The sequence below is a fragment of the Hypanus sabinus genome, chromosome 5 (assembly GCF_030144855.1).
Source record: "Hypanus sabinus isolate sHypSab1 chromosome 5, sHypSab1.hap1, whole genome shotgun sequence".
Taxonomy (NCBI): Eukaryota; Metazoa; Chordata; class Chondrichthyes; order Myliobatiformes; family Dasyatidae; genus Hypanus; species Hypanus sabinus.
In genome coordinates this window covers 39,885,292-39,908,459 of record NC_082710.1, presented here as the reverse complement: position 1 = coordinate 39,908,459, position 23,168 = coordinate 39,885,292, and the positions used below count along the sequence as shown (strand labels likewise).

The window sequence follows — 23,168 nt, the reverse complement described above, 5'->3', positions numbered from 1 at the left end:
CTTAAATTTAGATGTTTCTGTCTTGTTGGAAAAAAATGCTCTCATAGAGGGCGTCCTCTCTTAATTTTATTCATATGTGAGAGAATCTGGCAAATTCAGATTACTTGTTTATCAATTTATGTTAATTGCTCATGTGAAGATGCCCTGCTGATTTTTATGGTTCTCATAGACACTTTGTAATGATAATTAAACATGCCGCTGTAAAGATTAGCATTTGCAAGGACCAATGACGTGTTTGGACAAAGAGACCAGTTAATCCATCTGTGTACAAAATTACATCCCAATTGGAGATTGAAAATTAAAAGCCCTGGATTATTGCTGATAAAGAATTGGACACAGCTTGAAAACGTTCTTTTATTCTTCAGTTTTCAATTGCAGATATACTGTCAGTTTGCCTCTCGTAAAGCTGTTGGTAGTCAATTTTGGTGACCTACACAAGCATGGTGACTTTCGTTTTCATTCTCATGTATTTTGTCCTGAAACAACTAATGTGGAGGAAAACATTTTTCATGCTGCTTTACGTATACATGATTATTGAGCCTTGCATAGCATTACAACTTCAAATGATTGTATAGAATCGTTTCTGTTCACTGATGCCGTTCAACCCTCCTCCTTCTGTGCTTTCTTCTTTTCTTCTCTGTTGTTATCTTCCCCCGTTAACTAATTTGTCTATTTCATTGATTAACAAAGCTTTATTATTCCACGATTGCTGAGGACTAGGTTTGTGCCCCTTTCAAAAAATGTGCATACTGGTATTCTTCTGCGTTCTTTAGCACTACAAATACAAACATTAGTGTTTCTCATAATACATTGTTGGTTTCCGGTCAAATCGGAACATTTTGGAATATCCAACTGAGCATTTTCTATAAAATATGCTGTAGGCGTATTACAACATTCTGAGTGCATTTCTCAACTAGGTAATTGACAGTGAAAAATGAATCGTATTGAGAGAGCTTCCCTTAAGTTCCCCGTCTAGTAGTTGGAACCTGACTTGGGAAGGTCCTCGTTACTTAAAAAATGCTTTTCTTTTGAACCAGCTCTCAAAATCTGAGTTACAATGGGTCTTTTAGCAGAAAGAACTTCTAGTTCTTGGGATTTTGCTGGAGTCCATTGAGGTTTTGTAGCTCTCAGGATGGGATTGTCTAGCTGATTAAACTGGCATAAGTACAGTGAGGCCATTAAAATCAGTGGGGAAACATGAATTGTTTGGAGAAAGGCAAATGAAGACTCTATTTGATTTAAGTCAGATTATTTAAATGTTATTAAGTGTGCTTAGCATTAGATTGATTTTTTTAAACATACAGATTTTTGTTATTTCCTGAGTGATTTTTGAATGTTTGAGTTGAATTCATTTCTAATCATTCAGGTTATATAGTGGGGTTGGCAAGCATTTAACTGGCCTCACAGCAGCTAAAACTCCGCTTGCATTGGCAAAGATCCTCCAGTGCTGAAACACAATTGCAGGTAGTGTTCTACAGTATGCTAGAACAACTGGCGTCCATGCTACAGGTAACTGATGATCTCGACTCTGTGGAAGATACGAACATAGAAAACCTACAGCACAATACAGGCCCTTTGGCCCACAAAGTTGTGACAAACATGTCGCTACCTTAGAAATTGCTAGGCTTACCCATAGCCCTCTATTTTTCTAAGCTCCATGTACCTATCCAAAAGTCTCTTAAAAGACCCTATCGTATCCGCCTCCACCACCATTGCCGGCAGCCCATTCCACGCACTCACCACTCTCTGAGTGAAAAACTTAACCCTGACGTCTCCTCTGTACTTATTCCCCAGTACCTGAAACCTGTGTCCTCTTGTGGCAACCATTTCAGCCCTGGGAAAAAGCCTCTGACTATCCATACGATCAATGCCTCTCATCATCTTGTACACCCCTATCAGGTCACCTGTCATCTTCCATCGCTCCAAGGAGAGACGGCCGAGTTCACTCAACCTATTCTCATAAGGCGTGCTCCACAATCCAGGCAACATCCTTGTAAATCTCCTCTGCACCCTTTCTATGGCTTCCACATCCTTCCTGTAGTAAGGTGACCAGAACTGAGCACAGTAGTCCAAGTGGGGTCTGACCAGTGTCCTATATAGCTGCAACATTACCTCTTGGCTCCTAAATTCAATTCTGTGATTAATGAAGGCCAATACACCATATGCCTTCTTAACCACAGATTCAACCTCTGCAGCTGCTTTGAGCGTCCTATGGATTCGGACCCCAAGATCCCTCTGATCCTCCAAAGCTTTTCAAAGATCTGGCCTGATGTTTGAACATCAATCTAACATCAATGTATGCCCTGCCTGTTCTGTTTTTATTGTCCCAAGTTTATGGGAAAAGGTCATCAAAAATCTATATCCTGATGCTTTGAACATCCCACATACACTGAAATGTAAATTCTGTAAATCCACCGTAGCAGAGCATTTGTTCACCAGCCTCCCCAGCATCGAGGACACCTTCAAAAGGCGCTGCCTCAAGATGCATGCATCATTAAGGACCCCCATCATCCATGACCTCTTCTCATTGCTGCTATCAAGCAGGAGGTACAGAAGCCTGAAGAAAAATACTTAACGTTTTGGGCACTGCATCTTCCCCTTTGCTATCAGGTTTTTGAGTAGACCATGAACATGACCTCACATTTTTTGCTCTCTTTTAGCATTATTTAGTTTTTTAAAATACACTTGTAATAATTTAAAGTATATAAATTACCATGCATTGCAATGTACTGCTGCTACAGAACAATAAATTTCACAACAAACTGTATGCCAGTGATTTAAACCAGATTCTGAACTTTGAAATGATCTGCAAATTTTTATTTTGCTCCTTATGCATAAGATTTTAATGTGTATAGAGTATACATAAAATATAAAGGATCAAGTACACAACCATTTGGAACACAACTTGTAAAGACTTTCCATTCACAAAAACATGCCTTCACCATTGTCCTTTGTCTCATGCCTCTGTGATGACTTTGGGTCTAATTTTGTATTCTTTCATGGATCGAAAATACTTTGTTATTTAACTAGTCTATTGTGGGATCTAGTCAGAAGCCTTGCTTAAAAAATCCACTGTGTTTATTGACTTCTGCCCTTTATCTCCTTAAAAAGAATTCAATGCAGATAGACAACACCTTCCTTTTGGTTCTTAATTAATCTGTTTTTGTAAACATTGATTTTGCCCTTCAATGATATCCCATAATATATCCATATAAATTATCTAATATGAATTCCCTTTGTATTTAAAAACTACAAACTGCTTTTCCAGTCCTTCAGTTCTCTGGGGTCAGCCTTGTGCCCAGGAGAGGATTGAAAAGGTGATGGTAAGAGTCTCGATGTCCTATTTTAATAGCCTGGGAAATAGGTCATATTGGCTTGACAATTGTTCCAGTTTTAAAGATGCTCAAGCAAAACACAAACTGCAGGAAAAACTCTGAATCAGGAGTCAGAATCAGCCTGAGACCTCATCTGCCACTTTGCTAGGTTTCTCCAGCATTTTGATTTTTTTTTTATTTTTTGCTCCAGATTGCAGTTTCCGCAGTGTCTTGTGTTTCCATTTAAAGATAGTGAATCCTTTTTTAAAATTGTTTCTTCCCTTTCCACATTTATCCCATCCATTTCCCATTCTTCCTCCCTAATGATGCTGTCACCATTCTACTGCTACATAATACTGCTGCCTCAAAACAACACATTTATTCACATCAGTGATAATAAATCTGAATCTGAGTCATTCTTCTCGTTATGGCAAAACTATTCATTCAGATTACCTGACAATCTCCATCTACTCTCATGGATTACTTTTTAGGACTGATTCATTCAGAGGTCTTTCTCCTTCATTAGTTCTTTAATTTGTTCTTATTATTGTACCTAAAATCCAACTGCACCCGCATATTTGCTCTTAATTTCTGAAGAGGCATTAATGCTTGTATGTCATTGACCTTAATTCATAAAACTATGGAATGTCTATTAAACTGTAAACTACTTATTAATGTAATTTCCAAAAGCAACAACATTGTCTCCAAATAGGCTGTGAATAATATAAACCCTATTCTATCATTTCTGTTCCAGTCATCTCCTGTCAGTCTGCCTGTCTTTTCTTTCACACATCCAATGGCCATTTTCGTAATGATCCTGTGTAGGACAATTGGTTTTGTGCTTTGACACATGCATCATTTTACATGAAAGACACTGGTGAGTCTTGACAAACTGGAGCGGCATAAAATTGGGCTGACAATTCTTGAGACCTTTGCTCCATCATTAAACGTGCAGAGTGTCGACCTGTCTCCCATGGGGAAGCAAACAACAGAAGTCTATCTATTTGTACTAACAACAGCTGCACTAGGAATAAATGCTGACCTATTTTATAGCAGCTGCCTGCATCGTGAAAAGACATGTAAAGGACAATGGGGGTCATGCACTAAACTCAGATAAGATGAAGCCTAAGTTCCAGTTAAGATTTTTTGAGGACCAAAAATCTGAATAGATTATCTGACATGGATAAAAAGTTTAAACTGCACTTCCATATGGAGTACTCATTTCTGTTATCAGTTTGTGGCTGAATGCCAGTTACTGCTATTGAAGTGCCGGATAAAGTGCTACTTTTTAGGAATGTACGATATGAAATTTTTAAACTTGATTACATTAGTAACGTGCAATGTGGAATTAGATGCTTTGGCATAGGACTTGGTTGGTACTTGTCTGAGGTGCAATAGACATTTGCTCTGCACATCAAGTGCTTTTGTTTAATTGTGTGCTGTTTGAAAATTCAGTTAGTGCAAGAGACTTGCCCTGAATGGGGGTTGGGGGGGCGGGCTGGGAAGGAAACCTTTCTTCCACTATCTCTGCTGTTGGGCTCGGAGATGGTAATAGTTGCGCCAGGATGGTTTGTGTTATTAATGTTTGCGGCTGTGCCTGGTGGTGAGGCAGTAGGGGGAAGGGTGGTTAAATTATAATTACAGGCAAAGGGGGAAAGATTAATTGCGAGGCTGTGGACTGCCGCAAGTCCTGGTTAAGTAAATCACTTAAAAGGAGCCTAGCTACATCAAGTTCCCTGCATAGTTTATCTCATGGAAAAGTTGGGCAATTCATAGTGGAGTAAGCTTCCATTCATATTGTACAAGTGTCAGATTTGTGCACTGGAGCACCTTGGCATGTGTTGTATGTCATTGGATACCCTTGTCCCTGTTTGGAACTTCATAGGGCAATGCAATAGGCATATGTTCAGGAGTAAATACTGTGGACATGATTTGTGCACTAAATACCCAATTTTCATTTCTATTTTACTTCTGCACATTGGGTTGCGTAATGCACAAAACCATTGGACTATATGATGCATTTTCTCACCTAAATGAAACGTGTAAAAAAAATTTAGGTATCACTGCCGTCTGAAAAGATGAGGTAATTAGGATGTGCTGTTAAAATAGTTTAATTAGATTTGATAGAGGGCTAATATATTAGTATGTCTTCTGTCCCGATTACCTTTACCAACTTCAGCTGTGTTTGCATGTAGTTTTTATCTGTCCTTTCAGAGGCTTTGCAGGAAGGAATTGACTTCCAGAAAAATGTTTTTTTTTTAAAAAAGAGTAATTGGCCAATTCAATAATATCTTTGTAAACAGTTTGATTGAAAATGTATGATGGGAAAGGCAAAGCCAAGTGGTTGTGATAATAGCTGTAGTTCTGCGTGACATACTATATTTGATTTAAATAAAAAGCTTATAGGTTTATAAGTGCCCCCTTCAGAATCTGTACATGTTTTTGAGGGGTGGAGAAGTGTGTGACAAAATGAGAAAGAGAATTTGTATAAAGTGTTATTGTAGATCTACTTCTGTAATTCATTCTTGGCAAAACCAGTATTTAATATCCAACTGCAGTTGAGATACTGTTGCATTGTCTTGTACCTTTGTCCACAGAATTCTACAGGTAGGGATTTCAGAATTTTGACTCTAGATTTGATAGAGGGCTAATATATTAGTATGTCTTATATCAATTAAGCAACAGTATTATATTCTCAATAAGATAATGTGAGAAATTAATAGATGATGGCCATCTTACTATGAGCTTGCTGCCCTTGATCTTCTGGATCAAAGAGTCTTCGGCTTTGAGCGATGTCAAAGAGATTAAACTGATTTACCACCTTGCATCCAATGGATGGTATACAATTCAGCACGGTGTGATAGTAGAAGGGGTGAAAATTCAAAGGTCAAGTTTAATGTTAGAGAAATGTATACAATATACATCCTGAAATGCTTTTTCTCCGCAAAAACATCCACAAAAATAGAGAAGTACCCCAAAAAATGAACTGCAGTTAAATGTGAGAACCCCAAAGTACCCCCCCCCCCAGCTATCCCCTCCCGCATGTAAGCAATGGGGGCAGAAATTGGCCATTCAGCCTGCTGCAGCATTTAATAAGAACATAACTGCTCTGATATTAGTCTGAGAAATCAGCATGCCGCTACTTTGTTTTAATCCTGTTTTGAATTGTTTTTGATATATCAGTAATCGCTGTGGGCATGCAGAATGCTTGCTCCATGAAGAATTTTTTGGAAACACTCAACAGTGTGATTGAAAAGGGAAATACAGATAATGTTTCTGGTTTTTACTGCCATCTATTAAGCTCCAGTATGAGACCAAGTGAAAGGTACAGTGTAATAGATGATGACAGCAAATCTTGCAATTTTGATTTTGGAGTTTTTATTTTGGTAGAAGCTTCAAAGGAAAATTTCTGATGTGTTTTATAGTCTTGGCTACTGTTTACCCATGCATTGTAGCACCATGTTAGTTTCTTCGGCTGTCTACTTTCCTTGATAATGAGTGTGGACAGGCTTAATTTCTTTAGCATTCAAATAACTAGGTTTTGCATCCTTACTGATTTGGATTCTGCTGGCCACCACCATCTGCTGGTGCTTTGTTTATCCGATTCCTTGCCCACCCACTTTTCTATATGCTAGCTCAATAGTGCAAGCTGTATTGTATTATAATTTAAATTTAATCCATTTGAATTGGATGGGGAGATTCAGTTGGGTTATTTATGCTCATTTACTCCTGACCCTGGGCTTCAGAAAGGTTAGTATGGATATAACAACTTGGGTGATTCTGTTCTGTGTGTTGGGTTAGTCCTTTAACTAGAATTTCTGTTACTGGTTTTCATGTGTGTCTGCCACTGGAAAGTCTGGCTGGTATAGGGAAATCCAGTTCCTGTAGGCTATTCATTGGTTGAGCACTGGAACATTTAGAAAATAATTTGCATGCTTCATGGTCATTTTCTGGTACTAACTTGCAATTTATCTGCCATACTTCATAATTTGCATGAATTTGAATTTACAAGACTTGGGTTGCAAATCCTGGGCTTTGCTATCAGACTGCCATAACTGTAATGCTTCTATTGATTAGCAATGCAGAAAACCCGGAATGTAGAGCTTTGATGTGTTCGTGTTTATTTAAAAAAAAACACATTTTTCCCTGTGGCTGTCTTTTAAGAAAAAGAACTTCCAGAAACTTATTTCGAGGCTGCTGTCAGCTTTATAAAACCCGTATCCTGTTATCCGTTAAGCCTTTTGCCTTATCAAGCGCTATGTAAAGGTAATATGAGTTGGCATTGCAAGACCTCATACAAAAGTTGATTCTGCAATATAAACAGAATAAATATTTCAAGTTTCATATTTAAAAAAAATCTTGATCAATCAGTTGCCTTCAGCAACTTTTGTATTAAAGACAAATGTCTTATTTTAGCACTTTCTGAATGATTAGTTACTTCCGCACAGAAATTTAAATGCTGGTTTGTAGAATTAATCCTATTATGATCCAGAGTTCAAATGGGAGACAAATTTGCTCAGTGTAGAACCAATTGGCGAATATTCTTTTGCTTGAGTCTTGGCGATGAAGGGTTATATATTCAAATTTTGGATGCTTTTACAAAGTGTTGTTAATTACCATCCCACTTTTTTTTTGTTGGAATATACATCACTGCTTCTTTCAGAGAAATTGGATGCAACAGTTTAAAGAGTGAGCAATGGCAATTATTGAGAAAAAGAAACTCGTTAGTTGTGTTGCAGTGAACACACTTCTGAAGGCAAGTGTTCAGGTTTTAATTAAGTGTTAATAAGCATGCCTGGTGTAGATATCAGGATGAGTTTAGATTTTTGTTATTTCCTAGTTTCCTAGTTTATCTTAAAAATCACAATCAATCAGAACATAAGTGAAGTGTACTAGCATCTGTTTGAAAACTTCTATTGTAAAATATCAATGGCATAGTTCATACTATGTTTTAAGGAACTATATTAATATTTAATATACTTCATCGAAATGAATTTAAAATGAGTAGTATCTTGTTTTCAAAGTGAAGACTTTTGGAAAGAAATTTGTCGTGTTCTTGGTGGTCTGTGAAAATACATTTGGAATAAAGAGCTGTATTTTGTGGTTGCACTGCATAAGTTAACTGAATTTGTAACCATTCTGCATGTGTATTGCATGCTATAATAGGACAGTTTCCTTTGAGGTACATTTGCTAGTTTGAAAGAAAATTATGTCTACTTTGTTAAGTAATCCTGCATCTCTACCCTTCGCAAATTTGATTGCTTCATATAGTAATTATCTAGCAGGGACTTGCATGGCTGGGTGTTAACTTGAAATATAACTTTACAAAAATTTGTTGATACCTTTAGAATGGTAAGTGTTTTAATTGAGTTAATCAAGAAAAAATAAATTTACATGTTATTTTACTGTTTGAGTAACCTAATTTTTTTGAAAACTTTTTGAGAAATCTTTTAAGACTAGCTAGATTTTCAAAATCGCTTCCAAAATATGAAAATGTGATTTGATCAGAGTTGATTAATTTCTCCTAAGGGTATAATTGTTTTGATATTTTAAAACCTATCTTATGAAAATTATAATGGATCAGGTTGTGCTGAAGTTAATTTGCACTGAACTAGTGCAAAACTTAACAAGATTTTTATTACAGAACATAGAACAGTACAACAGTACAACACAGTACAGGCACTTTGGCTCATGATGTTGTGCTGACTTTTTAACGTGCTCCAAGATCAACCTGACCCTTCCCATATAGCCCTTCATTTTTTTCCCCTTTCATCCATGTTTCTATCTAAGAGTCTCTGAAATGTTGTTGATAAGTTTGGCTGTACCACCAGCCCCCCCAGTGTGTTCCATGCACTTACCATTCTCTATGAACCTGACAACTTCTCTCTGTCCCCCCCCCCCCCCCACCATTAATTCCTACAGTCACCTTTAAATGCATGTTATTGGGGACATAGTACTTACAAAATACAGCATATTTCCCAGAAAATCATCTTGTATGCTTCGACTAATAATTTATTTTTTAACCTTTCACTATACTTCATTTCATTACCTTTACTTCTTACTTTCTATTGCCTTAAGTTTTTACATAGGTAACAAAATGGAATGTGTTTCCATCAATATTGGAAGCAACTCAGTGTGTAATTTGTTTGGATGTAATTAAATGCTCACTAATGAAATGTTGAAACCAAAAATGTGTCTTTTACAAGCTGAAATGAATTGTGTTTTTAACCTAACCTTTGCTTTATTTTCAATTTACTAATCTGTTCAATTTAGAAACATAGAAAGCCTCCAGCACAATACAGGCCCTTCGGCCCACAGAGCTGTGCCAATCATATGCTTACCTTAGAACTACCTAGGTTTATTCATAGTGCTCTATTTTTATAAGCCCTATATACCTATCCTGGAGTCTCTTAAAAGACTCTTATCGTTTCCACCTCCACCACCAGGGCCGGCAGCCCATTCCACACACTCATCATTCTTTTTTTTTAAAACAGAACAACTTACCCCATGACATCCCCTCCCTACCTACTTCCAAGCACCTTAAAACTATGCCCTCTCATGCTAGTCATTTCAGCCCTGGGTAAAAAAAAGCCTCTGACGATCCACAAGATCAATGCCTCTCATTATCTTGTACACCTCTATCAGGTCACCTCTTATCCTCCGTCACTCTAAGGAGAAAAGGCCAACTTCACTCAACCTATTCTCATAAGACACACTCCTCAATCTAGGCAACATCCTTGTAAATCTCCCCTGCACCCTTTCTATGGTTTCCATGTACTTCCTGCAGTGAGGCGACCAGAACTGAGCACAGTACTCCAGGTGGGGACTGACCAGGCTCCTATATAACTGCAACATTAACTCTCGGCTCTTAAACTCAATCCTACGGTTGATGAAGGCCATTGAACTGTATGCCACCTTAACCACAGAGTCAACCTGCACAGCAGCTTTGAGTGTCCTATGGACTCGGATATTTATTGAGGGGAGAAGTATGGAAATTATTTGTTCTTGCATTTCTTGCCTTAGTTACTACTTAATAAAAAGTCCATGTCTCCCCTTTGCTATTGTTAACATTTGAAACTATTGTTGAATAAGGCATCTTTACTCAATTATCTCCTAAAACACTAATCTTCTGTACCCAATTTCTAGTTGAATATCTGACATTCAGAATAACAAAAAGTATAGCTGAACAGTTAATAACATAGGAAGGTGAAGACTGACCCAGAATGTTTGCTTCATTATATATTCTTGCCTGGGGCAAAATCAGGGGTCATGGAAGCAAATACGTGGGTTTCTAATTTGCTAACCTAATACTACCACTGTGCAATAATTAGAAGACTGTTTATGAGCCTATATCTTTTCCTATCCTCTCTGACACTAATCAAGCAAGATGTTAGGAATGACAAACTTAAAAGTGCTTTTAGGAGGTTAAGTGGAAAAACTAAACTTGAGAATCTAACTCAGTTTCAATAAGGTAATTTTATATGTGTACTTAATGAATGAAGCCATAATGTTTTCTGTTAAATCTTGTATGCAAAATTTAATTAAATATCTTCATCCACTTAAAAGTATCAGCAAGGCCTTGCAGAGATAAGACATAGTTAACTAAGTTTCTTGTATTATATCTGAATTCAGCTGGTCTAACTTCCATGGTAAATAGCTGTCCACTGTATAAGTACAGATATTAGTCCTTCCATCTTAAAGCTGTATAACACAGGCATGCCCTTTCAAATTTGGAACCAAGCTGGATATTATCAATAAATTGCTACCCTGCAAGAAGATTTTAATGAACAAATTATGTTTTTGAATGACAAAAAATGGATCTGTTCGATCATTTGTATTTAACGTAGCATAATTGTTATATTATAGGCTATGCTTTCATAGTTTATATGGGAGCTAAGCTGTAGTTTACCGACCAATCCTATAAACTAAAAGTGATTCAGTAGTCTTAAATCAGTAAATGGGATCTAAACATTTGTTCCTCAGTTTGATTCAGTCATTTTGATTTAAATTTGTCCCCACAAAAATAGGAAAAATGTTTAAGTCGACATATTTTCAGAATAAACAAGTGGAGTACGTGGAATTTAAAATAAATGAATATGGTAGGGATATCTATCAATTTTATGATCACATCTTATTTTGGTTCAATCGTGATTGGACCTGAGTAGGAGAGCTGACTGTTAATATACTTTTGCAAATTGTTTCTTTTCGCCCTACTCACTCTGCTGGCAATGTCGTTTGCAGTGGTAACATGACTGTGAGTACTCTTGTTCGCAGCTTCTCGTTACTGGTAATGTATGGGCCTCCAGGCAGTACAGCAGGAACATTTCAGTCAGCGATGGTCGTGGCGTGATACTGCAGCATTTAAAGCAGACCAAACTAGTGTCTGTATTGCTTGGGTTAAAGCAAGGCAATTAATGGTTTCCGTGGACTCTGCTTTCGCTGCTGCTGCCTCGACTCCCACACTGCCATTCCAGCTACAGGCCTGCTGTCATTTCCAACCTGTGGCCTATTAATCAGGATGTTGCCCAAATCAGAATATTACCCATTATTTCCCAATCTCATCTATATATGATACAAGACCATTAAAGGCCAGCCTGGTAAACCATTCATTTTGGGAGATAATGCAGGAAAGACAATGACCATATCCCAGGAAAGAAATAAATAGAAATCCAGTCCTTCCCACCCTTTGAATAACCAGCTCTATCTGATTCCATCTCCTGTTCTACCTGCACCACACTTCATACTACTTTTAATTAGAGATACAGCACGGTAACAAGCTCTTCCAGCCCAGAGCCCGCTCCACCCAATTACACCCATGTGGCCAATTAACCTACAAACACATGCATCTTTGAATATAGAAGGGAACTGGAGTACCTGTGGTCAAAGGGAGAACATTAAGAACTCCTTACAGGCAGCAGTGTAATTGAACCTGGGTCATTGGCAGTGTAATAACATTACACTAACTACGACATTACCATGCTGCCCTGACACTCAGTCCAGTCTCACTGTCCCACCACACTACTCCTACCATGGTTGAAACCCTTTTCCCATCCACCAGTTTTACCAGGACCCCCCCCCCCCCCCCCCCTTCCTTTGCTTGGGATTCTGTTCTGGAAAATCACTGAAAGAAAGAGTCTGTTGGAGCTTACAGTTTGTAAGCAGAACAAGATGACTGAAATTAATTTCGACTTCTGACTCTAGAAGTGAAAATAATTGAACTTTAGTAATTACAACCTTTTAAATAAAGCATGTGCAATTTCATAACAGATTAAGGAGACTTGTAAAGACTTTGCAAGCAATATGCAATAACTTCAAATTCTACCACAATGCGTTCCATTAATCTGTGTATGAAGTGAAGGAGATAACATTTCTACTTTCTGTCACCTTTTTTTCCACTCTACATTTGTTGCTAAACTTTGCATAGGAATTTCTTTCTGAAATAACAACATTCTATTTTCTTTTTATTTTATTGGTGAACTCATGGCGACATTAATATGGACAGCAACAGCAACTTCAGGCTCAGCATCTCTCTCATGGTCATGGACCTCCAGTGCCTCTCACCCCTCATCCTTCAGGACTTCAGCCTCCATCGATCCCCTCACTTGGTAGCAGTGCAGGTCTTCTGGCTTTATCAAGTGCTTTGGGTGGACAATCCCACCTTTCAATGAAAGATGACAAGAAGCATCATGAATCGGACCACCATAGAGGTGAGAAGCAAGGCAGGCCTGATTAAAGATGTTTTGTAAAGATCAGTTCTGTCATGGTTTGTACAGTTTTCAAAGTCAATATGAAATGATGCAAAAAAATGTAATGAAGCAATTGCCCAAACAATCACTTTCAATGTTGGCTTAGTAAAACTATGAGCCTATTATTTTCTGAAAAGTTTTTATATAGTTTTCTGTGATATATTATGAGCATGATTATAAATGCATCTACTCTGTTAACTGTCTATTAAAATAGGCAGCGTAACTTTTAAATAGGTGTATTGTACCCATTAAAAGCATTGGGTGTAAAATCCATAATTAAGTGGGAATTTGAAGTTAAGGATGTGCTGTTGGGCCATGTTCTAAACTCGGCTTTTAATATAATGAGTGCCATCCCACTTTAATGCAGCTAATGTTGTAATTACATGGGCCAAGAGGATTGAATTCCACAGCATTCATGGCAATTAATTTGTAATGTTTACAGTCTGTAGACTGATCTCAAGTTTCTTGGTTGCTACTGAGCACTTCTAAATGTGTCTGAAGTGCCGAATGACTAGACAAAGACCCAAATCCACTTGCAAATTTGATACCATAGCAAATGAAGTGATAAAGAATGGACGTGTGCCAATCCCCTCAGCACATTATTACAATAGGACAGCTTCATTTAAAAACTGTTTTACCTGGGAAGAACATGTTTTGAGAAATAATGTAGCAACAATTAATTGTTATGATCTTTATAGAAATAATATGAGTTTGCTTGCTTTTATGCCATCCTCATGTCTAATTAATATATATCAATGAAATTAATAAATTTTAACCCATTGATTTAAAAAAAAAAGTTCTGTTTACTTCCTGCATCATTTGCTATTTGTTCAACAGACCTACTTCAGTGAGAACTTTTTCATTTCTAATTGGGTTCAGGAATCAATTGCATTGATGCCTGCATAAACTGCCAGTTTTTTTTCCTTCCCCTTTATGTATCCAATTTGCTTACACACTGCTAAAGTTGCAAACTTAAAGCGGGTCTTAAACAATCTTTAAACATTTTTTTTGAAGTGATTTCAGGTGTCTTAATCCAAATATCTTGTTAGCTTATATGTAGAACCTTTGCCTTAAGTGAGAGGCTTTTGATTGGAGCTGTGGATTGCAGATGACTATTGATCCTCATTTGTAACCTATGGTCCTGCCCTGTCCCATGGTCACAGGTCCTGGTGATAAGAAGTATAAACACAAGGGATTCTGTAGATGCTGGACATCCAGAGTGACACACATAGAATGCTAGAGGGACTCAGCAGGGCTTCTGAATTCTACCCCTTTATTTTCCAGTCCTAATAAAAGTTCTCAGCCCAGAACATTGACTGTTTATTCCTCTCCATACATGCAGCCTGACCTGTTGAATTCCTCGAGCATTTGGTGTGTTACGTTAGGAAGTATAATCCTTGCTAACAGCATCAAATTAATGTGACATAATTTCTGTTCATTTGTTTAATAAATGTCTGTGCACATTCTAAATGCAGATGGTGGGTTATGATTCTGATCTTTTTCTCTAAATTTTGTATGAGAATTTTTCCTCAAAGATAATACAGAATTAATTAACCCCTTTAACACTTGTCCTAAGTAGTTTTTTGCTACCAGACTGCCTTGCTTCTCTTGAGGTATAAGGTTCAAATATTACAACTTAAATCAACATGATGCATAAATGTATCCTCCTGAGAATATGGCAAGTTATAGTGCATCTTTTTCACTACATATCTATGCAAACTTTCCAGAACCTATTAACTATATTTTGAAAAGTGAACTTGGCAAGTTGAAGTGCAATATACTTTTGTTTCTTTGTTTTTAAAGGAAGCTTTAACAGTTACATAATCAATGAGATTTAAAAAAATTGGATTATATAGTTATCTAAAATAATACACAGTGGCTTCAAAAATTATAATCACATTTGGTTTGTCATGTTGTCAACAGTTTTGTTTTATTAATTGGCTACAGTCTTAATAGTTGAAAGTTAATAGGTAATCATTAATATTTGATTTAATGGATGATATGATCAACAGTCACAATTTGCTTTTTGTTTTGTTTTCAATGCTAGATACAAGTTTTCTTTAATTGAAATATTTTGAACAAATCTTAGATATGCGAATTAGGTCTCAATTTTCGTACCACCTAGATCCAAAATAATTGAGACAAACTTAAGTAGGCTGCATGTGTTATCAGGTATGTGTACAATCCAGGTGTTTGATTTTAAATATCCAGAAGTTTTGGTCCATGCGCACAACACACCGTTCCTGCAGAAGGTTTGGCACTTGATGGTAAACTGTATTTTCAGCACAGCCAAATACCTAAAAATCCTGCATTCTCATAACCCTATTCTTTCTCTTTTGTCTCATTGCTAGCCTCAATTTTAAAACAAAATACCAAATGTATCTAAAGTCTTTGTTTCCTTAGGTAAAGTTTTTGAGAATTTTCAGTTATGCTTTCAACTTTTATACAATCATTGCAGATGGAGTGATGGTACCAGAGCAATTTTTGTCATGGGAATATCATTTCTTTAATGTTAATTAAAGATGAAGGGATGCTGAGGTGGTATGGGGAAAGCATGATTTGTGCCATGGACCAAATGAAATGATTGCTCTCTCCATTAACCTAAACTGAAACAAGTATCAACTTCAACTTTATTTCACTCAATTTCTTAGTCCTCTTCTTTTAAAATGCAGATTTTTAAAAAAAAAAAATTCCAGAAACATTAAAAGCACTAATGACATAGTGATATTAAGTTGGACAGGTTCTATATAACTCTGGATTTTTTTTTAATGTTAAAAGAAAAACTGTTTTGAGCCTAAATAGAATTGGATTGAGCTTTCATGGGCCCTACTGTTTAATTTTCTTCAATTCAGCTAACCCTGTTTAGTGGATTGTTGCACTGGCAAGAAGTAGTTGGGATCTTTTCATTTTCTTATTGAAGTTTATTCATCTTCCTATTGCTCATTGCATTTTTACTACTACTGATAACCAAAATGATTTTGATGGGCAATGAAAACCATTCATACTGCTTATCTTTTTGAAATATGTATGGAGCAAGGGAAAAAGTACTTGATGTTTTCTGGGTTTCCAGTTTGTAACCATGTCAAATAATTTTGCTCTGTTAAATCCAACAGTTTTTTCTTTATATATTAAAAAAATCTTGTATTAAGAATCAATGTGCTGTGAATCCATATAATTTAATGAATAAGAATTGCACTTGTCAAATAATTCTCTTGTTGCCATTTTAATTTAATAACCCAGCAGTAATTTATTCTGACAGTGGTTCTGAGGCCAGGGGTTGTATGCAAAGAACTGTTATACCTAATTATGTTAAAAGTACAAGTGGAACTTTTAAAAGAAAATGTATTAGTAATGTGCAATGAAATGAAAGAATAAAAACTGTTGTGAAAGCATCTGTCTGCTTGCGTTCTAATTTCTTTTTTCTTTGTTTCTTTTTTTGCCTTTGTATCTGAACCACCATATCTATGCATTTTGTGATTACTGTGGAAACAGAGAGGGACCCAGGCACAGTAAGTACTAACAAACATCCCACTTCCACTATCTTTTCATATTTAAACTGAGGAGTTAGTTAGACAAAATATTTATTTGCAAATGAAGGTTTAAAAACATTATATTCAATTAAATTAGTAAATCCTAAACCAGTTGAATTTTTAGAACCCTATTTACTTCCTGCAACTCTTGCTACATGTTCAGAAGACCTATTCCAGTGAGAATTTTCTTTCTTCATTTCTAACAGCATGGTTAGATTCAGAAGTCAATTGCACCGATATTTATCTGTATTCTCCCTGGCCACAAAATAATTAATACTATTTCTATAATTATATATTTTACTCTGGATCGAAGAAGATAACTGAGGGATGTTTGTTCATTTCCTCTGATTTCTGAACTATATTGGATTTTGCTACCTCAAGTTACCTGTCATTGCATGATCATTTGTTTTCCTAATCAGTAAGGAAGTTTCTGGGAGGAAATAGTCACTTCAGTCTGCTTCTACCTGTGGGTGTCCTTCCCATACTCGGTATTATTTGGCAAGGCATATAAACTCTAACAATTTCAATGAGCTTTGGTTCCCACATAACAATTTTGTTTAAATTTAGCAACTAATTGCATTCTTGTAAAATGCACAAGGACCAAATTAGCTGTTCTCAATGGCTATTACTTTAAAATGGCTTTTTTGTAAGTTTGTGTAATTCGTGTTACTTCACTACTTTGACACTTTGGTTAAATATTTTCAAAAATATTGCTCAAAAACATTTTTGTTTATTAGGTGTCAGTTTCTAGAGGTTTAGCCTGCTGGCAAAATAGGACAGCAATTCCAATTGTTCCCCATTGTGCGTAACTGCAAATTCAAGTACCTTGTCAGTGGTTAACCTATAATTTGGTTGTGGTAGGTGCATATTTTGCTGATTAATGAAATTTGAACTATGGAATTATTAAAAAAACCAGGCATGTTTAGGTGTCTTGAAGACTCTTGCAGCAAATATTGATTTGAGGACAAAAATGGAAAGCTATTCCACAGTTATATTAAAATAGTTCTTGAAATTGTCTGTACTTTGTATGGTGCTGAATAATTTCCTTATGCTTTTTGTCACCATATAGCCAATTGAGAAAGAATTAGCACTGGTTGAGATTGCTGCTTCGTTTTATAATGTGGATAAGCTTCAACAACTGAATGCAACTAACCAACCTAGAAATTCATTAACCTTTTTTGTGTGGTGAACTTAAAACATTAACATGCATAGTGCATCTTGATGGCCTCTGTTGATCAGGGTCAATGATGGATGATATACCCTAGCTGTTGAAGTTGATAGACAAGCCAGGGCAGCATGGTGCGTCTACGTTAAACCATTTTGCCACTTTATTTAAACCTAATTCATCAATGAAAGCACTTTTAGTTTCTGCTGCATAATGGAAATTGTATAGGTTCTGATGCTACTTGCTTAAATTCTATGCAACTTCAAACCCTAAGTTATACTGCAATTATTTCAAAGCTCCATTGCTAAAGAGATATTGTTAGTGTTGTCCAACTAATTCTGCCAAATTTAATGGCTACCATAACTAACATAAAGACACAAGACAGGACAGAGCATACCTATTGCCTTACTTCCTTGTGTGTTCCTAGTAAATGATATCCATAGTGAATGCCAGACACCTGCCAAGGATCAAGGAAATGATGGAGACAATAAAAATAATTTAAATATTACTGTCTTACATGATGGAAATCCATTATTCTGCAGTTACAGTACAGTGTAAGTCATAAAATCTGTAAATTACAAAAAAAATGGTGCAAAGAAAATAAGGTAATGTCTGTGGACTGTTCAGAAATGTTATGATCAAGGGCAAAAGATTGTATCTGTATCATTGAATGTGGGTCTTCAGGCTTCTATACCTCCTCCTTGACAGGAGAAATGAAATGAAGGCATATCACAGATGATGCGGGTCTTTAGTGATGGATGCTGCCTTCGAGAAGGCACCACTTCTTGAAGATGTCCTTGATGGGGGGGGGGGGGGGGGGGGGGGGGGAGGTTGTTCCATGATGGAACTGCAACCCTCGGCAGCCTCTAGTCATCCTGTGCACTGGGGGCTCCATAGCAGGCTGTGATGCAACCAGACAGAATGATACATGATACATAAAAGGAAATTTGCTTTGAGACACCAAATCTCCTCAAAGTGACAGCTGAGCTGTCCACTTAGAACAATATCCAAAGTAATATGGAGCAATGCAATAAATGGTGTCATGACTTCACACAACATGTCATGGTAAGAGAGATCTGCTATGTTAACAATAGTAGCTTCTTGAAGCTGCAAGGAACAACCAGCTGGTGTATCAGGCAGGAGGTGGGAGTTCCTTTGGGCTCAAATGCCTCTCCCAGGTTAAAGGAGAAGCTCCTCTGCATGATAATTGAGACAACTTGGGCTGATGTTTTCACTATCTCTTTTGTCCATTCCTTACCAGTAGTCTTGTCTGTACATATTTACGTGGTGAATGTATCTCTGCAAAGACTCTGCCTCAGGAGGTCTTAGAAATGCATTGGCAACCCTCAACCCCAGATCAACTGCCAGGAATGGAAGAACAGAAGATAGATGAGCAAGCTGCTTCCATCTGGTTAGCACTGATACCATGAGGGTAGAAAACCTAGATGCCAAGACTCATTGGCACAAATAATCTGGGCAAAAGTAAATGTACCCTTGACACCCTGGAGGTGTGGCCTCATGAGCTCTGATGAAAACCACATCAAGGGACCATTTCTTCAGAAGGCTGTAATTATGTGCTTTGAGGCTATTTTCCTGATTTGCTGACACAATTTGGAATGGTCCATTTCCAAATCCTCTCATGGTTGTGAGGAGCTGGGGGGCTTCACTTCTGCAGGTGACAGGACGACTTTATCAAAGTCCAGCTACGTTTTCATACAAGAGCATCTAAAGTGCTGTGCTTTAACTTCCTGTGAGGTATTAAGAGAAAAAGAGTGGACAGCCAGCGCCTCTTCCTCAGGGCACCACTACTTAATACAAGAGGACATGGCTTTAAGGTAAGGAGTGGGAAGATCAAGAGGGATATTAGAGGAAGGGTTTTTACTCAGAGGGTGGTTGGTGCATGGAATGCACTACCTGAGTCAGCGGTGGAGGCAGATACACTAGTGAAATTTAAGAGACTACTAGACAGGTATATGGAGGAATTTAAGGTGTGGGGGGGGGGGTTATATGGGAGGCAGGGTTTAAGGGGTGGCACAACATTGTGGGCAGAGGGACCTGTGCTGTGCTCTATTGTTCTTGCTTCTTTGTATGGTTAGAGGTTATCTAAAGTTTTCATGCTTCAGCAGGTTCTGAGATTGAGCTCCACTAATTTCATCTCGAGCAGAGATGAGACCTGGAGGTTAGAATGATCAAGTCTAAGTTCTAATTCAGTGAATGAATCCCAGGAAAACTTTGACATTTTCAAGAAACAAATTTCCTTAAACTGGTATATAATTGTTGGGTTTGAGTCCAGTATCAATGATACTGCAAATGTTAGTTACCTTTACACTTCACTGGTTGGGGATCTGTCTTTGGCCTAACATGCTGAGGCAATCATGAAGAAGGCACATCAGTGGTTATACTTCATTGGGATTTTTAGATTTGGGATGCTACCAAATACTCTTGCAAATTTCTACAGATGTATGACAGAGCATTCTGACAGGTTGCACCATTGCCTACTATGGAAGCTCCAAGGTACTGGATGGAAAGAGGCACGGAGGTTTATAGACTTCGTCAGCACCTATCAGGAGCAAACTCTTAAGATCTTTGAGATGGAGCACCTCAAGAAGGCTGTTTCTCAATTGCCTCAATGCACACAATTACAGCTTTCTGAAGGATGGTCCCTTATCATGGTTTTCAGCAGAGCTCATGAGGCCATACCTCCAGGGTGTCAAGGGTAGATTTCCTTTTATCCAGCTCATTAGTGCCAAGTATCTCTCTTGTGCAATGAGTCTTTGCATCTAGGTTTTAATGACCCTTCTGGGACATGCCCTCTACTCATTACTACCACTATGAATGAGGTCCAGGAGCTCAAAGAACCACGCTTAACAGCTTAAGAACAGCTTTTTCCCGCTCTGCCATTTATTATCAAAGTACATATATGCCGCCATATACATCCCTGACATTCATTTTCTTATGGGCACACTCAATAAATCCATAATAGAATAATAACCATAACAGAATCGATGAAAAACCGCACCAACCTGGGCATTTGACCATTGTGTGAAAGACACAAACTATGTAAATACGAAAAGAAATGAGCTGTAAGTATTGAGAACATGGTGAAGAGTCCTTGAAAATTAAGCATGCAAGTTAAAATTGAGAAGGTGTACTGGATATGATGGATTTCCCATCTTACTTTATTAAGTATTACATGTCCTAGGTTTGAGAGTTACTGCCAAGAAGTGTTGGGTGTGTCTTTAAGGTGGCATACACTGTTCAAGTTTGCTGATAGTGAAGGGAGCAGATGACATGCCAATCAAAGTGTGATGAGCACAAGGAGTTTGAGTACAATCAAACTCCTCTAAGCAAATTGAACTTGTGTCACTTGATTTTACCTGGTGTGTGTTCGCGAGGACTTTTCGGAGTCCGGAAGTGAGCCGGTCAGTGCAGAACACACGGCCTATGAGGTAAACAATTAGCGTCAGCACTTGTGTGGCAGGTCCAATTGCACTTCATTTCAGTAACTCTGTGAATAGTGATTATGGAAAATTAATCGAATATTAAAGAGAAGTACTTCAACAGACTCATGCTGATCGTGGTCATTATCTGCCACATGACCGCATTACCTCACCAGATCTTGGTATTTGCACTGTGGACTTCTTCACTATTAGATGTGGGGATTTGGGTAAGCTGAATAGATGAAAGAGGAAATGGCATAAAATATAATGTGGAAAAAATGAAAGGTAATCCACTTGGCACATCAAACAGAAAAGCAGAGCATTTCTTAAACAGTGCAAGATTCATTAGTGCTGATATTCAAATGGAGTAAGGTTAACTGAAAACCAACATATATATTCAGTAACTGATTAGGAAGGCAAAAGGTATATTCATAGGAGAATTAAGTACAAAAGACCTGCTTTTTTTAAAGGCTTTACTGAGCGAATGCCTGGAGTACCATGTGCTGTTTTGGATGTATGTACCATAATACCATAAGATATAGGAGCAGAAGTAGACCATTCGAGTCTGTTCTACCATTCAATCATGGGCTGATCCAATTCTTCCAGTCATCCCCCCTCACCTGCCTCCCCCCATATCCTTTGTTGCCCTGTCTCATCAAGAATCTATCTATCTCTGCCTTAAATGCAGCCAGTAACTTGGCTTTTACAGTTGCTCATGGCAACAAATTCCACAGACTTACCACCCTCTGACTTAAAGTAATTTCTCCGCATTTCAGTTCTAAATGGATGTCCTTCAATCCTGAAGTCATGCCCTCTTGTCCTAGAATCCCCGATCATGGGAAATAACTTTGCCATATTTAATCTGTTCAGGCATTTAACATTCGGAATATTTCTATGAGATCCCCCCCCCCCCCCATTCTCCTGAACTCCAGGGAATACAGCCCAAGAGCTGCCAGACGTTCCTCATACAGTAACCCTTTCATTCCTGGAATCATTCTCAGAAATCTTCTTTGAACCCTCTCTAATGTCAGTATATCCTTTCTAAAATAAGGAACCCAAAACTGCACACAATACTCCAAGTGTGGTCTCACGAATACCTAATAGAGCCTCAGCATCACATCCCTGCTCTTGTATCCTATACCTCTAGAAACGAATGGTAACATTACATTCACCTTCTTCACAACCAATTCAGTCTGGAAGTTAACCTTTAGGGTATCTTGCACAAGGACTCCCAAGTCCCTTTGCATCTCTGCATTTTGAATTCTCTCCCCATCTAAATAATAGTCTGCCAGTTTATTTCTTCCACTAAGTGCATGACCATACACTTTCGAACATTGTATTTCATTTGCCACTTCTTTTAAACTATCTAAGTGACTCTGCAGGCTCTCTGTTTCCTCAACACTACCTGCTCCTCCTCCTACCTTTGTATCATCGACAAATTTAGCCACAAATCTATTAATACCATAGTCCAAATCATTGACATGTGTCATAAAAAGCAGTGGTCCCAACACCGACCCCTGTGGAACTCCACTGGTAACCAGCAGCCAGCCAGAATGGGATCCCTTTATTCCCATTCTCCATTTCTGCCGATCAGCCAAATGTCCACCCATGCTAGTCACCCCCCTGTAATTCCATGGGCTCTTATCTTGCTAATCAGTCTCGTGTGGCACCTTATCAAAAGCCTTCTGAAAATCCAAGCACACCATGTTCACTGCATCTCCTTTGTCTACCCTCCTTGTAATTTCCATAAAGAATTGCAGTTGGTTAGTCAGGTAGGATTTTCCTTTCAGGAAACCATGCTGGCTTTGGCCTATCTTGTCGTCTGCCTCCAGGTACTCCATAATCTCATCCTTAACAATTGATTCCAACAACTTCCCAACCACTGATGTCAGGCTAACAGGTCAATAGTTGCCCTTCTACTGCCTCCCACCCTTAAATAGCGGAGTAACATTTGCAATTTTCCAGTCACCCGG

General features: G+C 37.8%; 1 protein-coding gene across 2 annotated transcripts in view; it reads left to right on the top strand.

The window, feature by feature from the left end:
• LOC132394078 (transducin-like enhancer protein 1) overlaps window positions 1–23,168 on the top strand; it is a 108,432-nt gene that overhangs the window by 34,167 nt on the left and 51,097 nt on the right. For both annotated transcript variants that reach the window (XM_059969782.1, XM_059969783.1), the window contains 2 exons: window positions 12,817–13,021; window positions 16,553–16,569. In XM_059969782.1, the coding sequence (XP_059825765.1) occupies window positions 12,817–13,021; window positions 16,553–16,569 (222 nt within the window). The remainder of the gene's footprint in view (window positions 1–12,816; window positions 13,022–16,552; window positions 16,570–23,168) is intronic.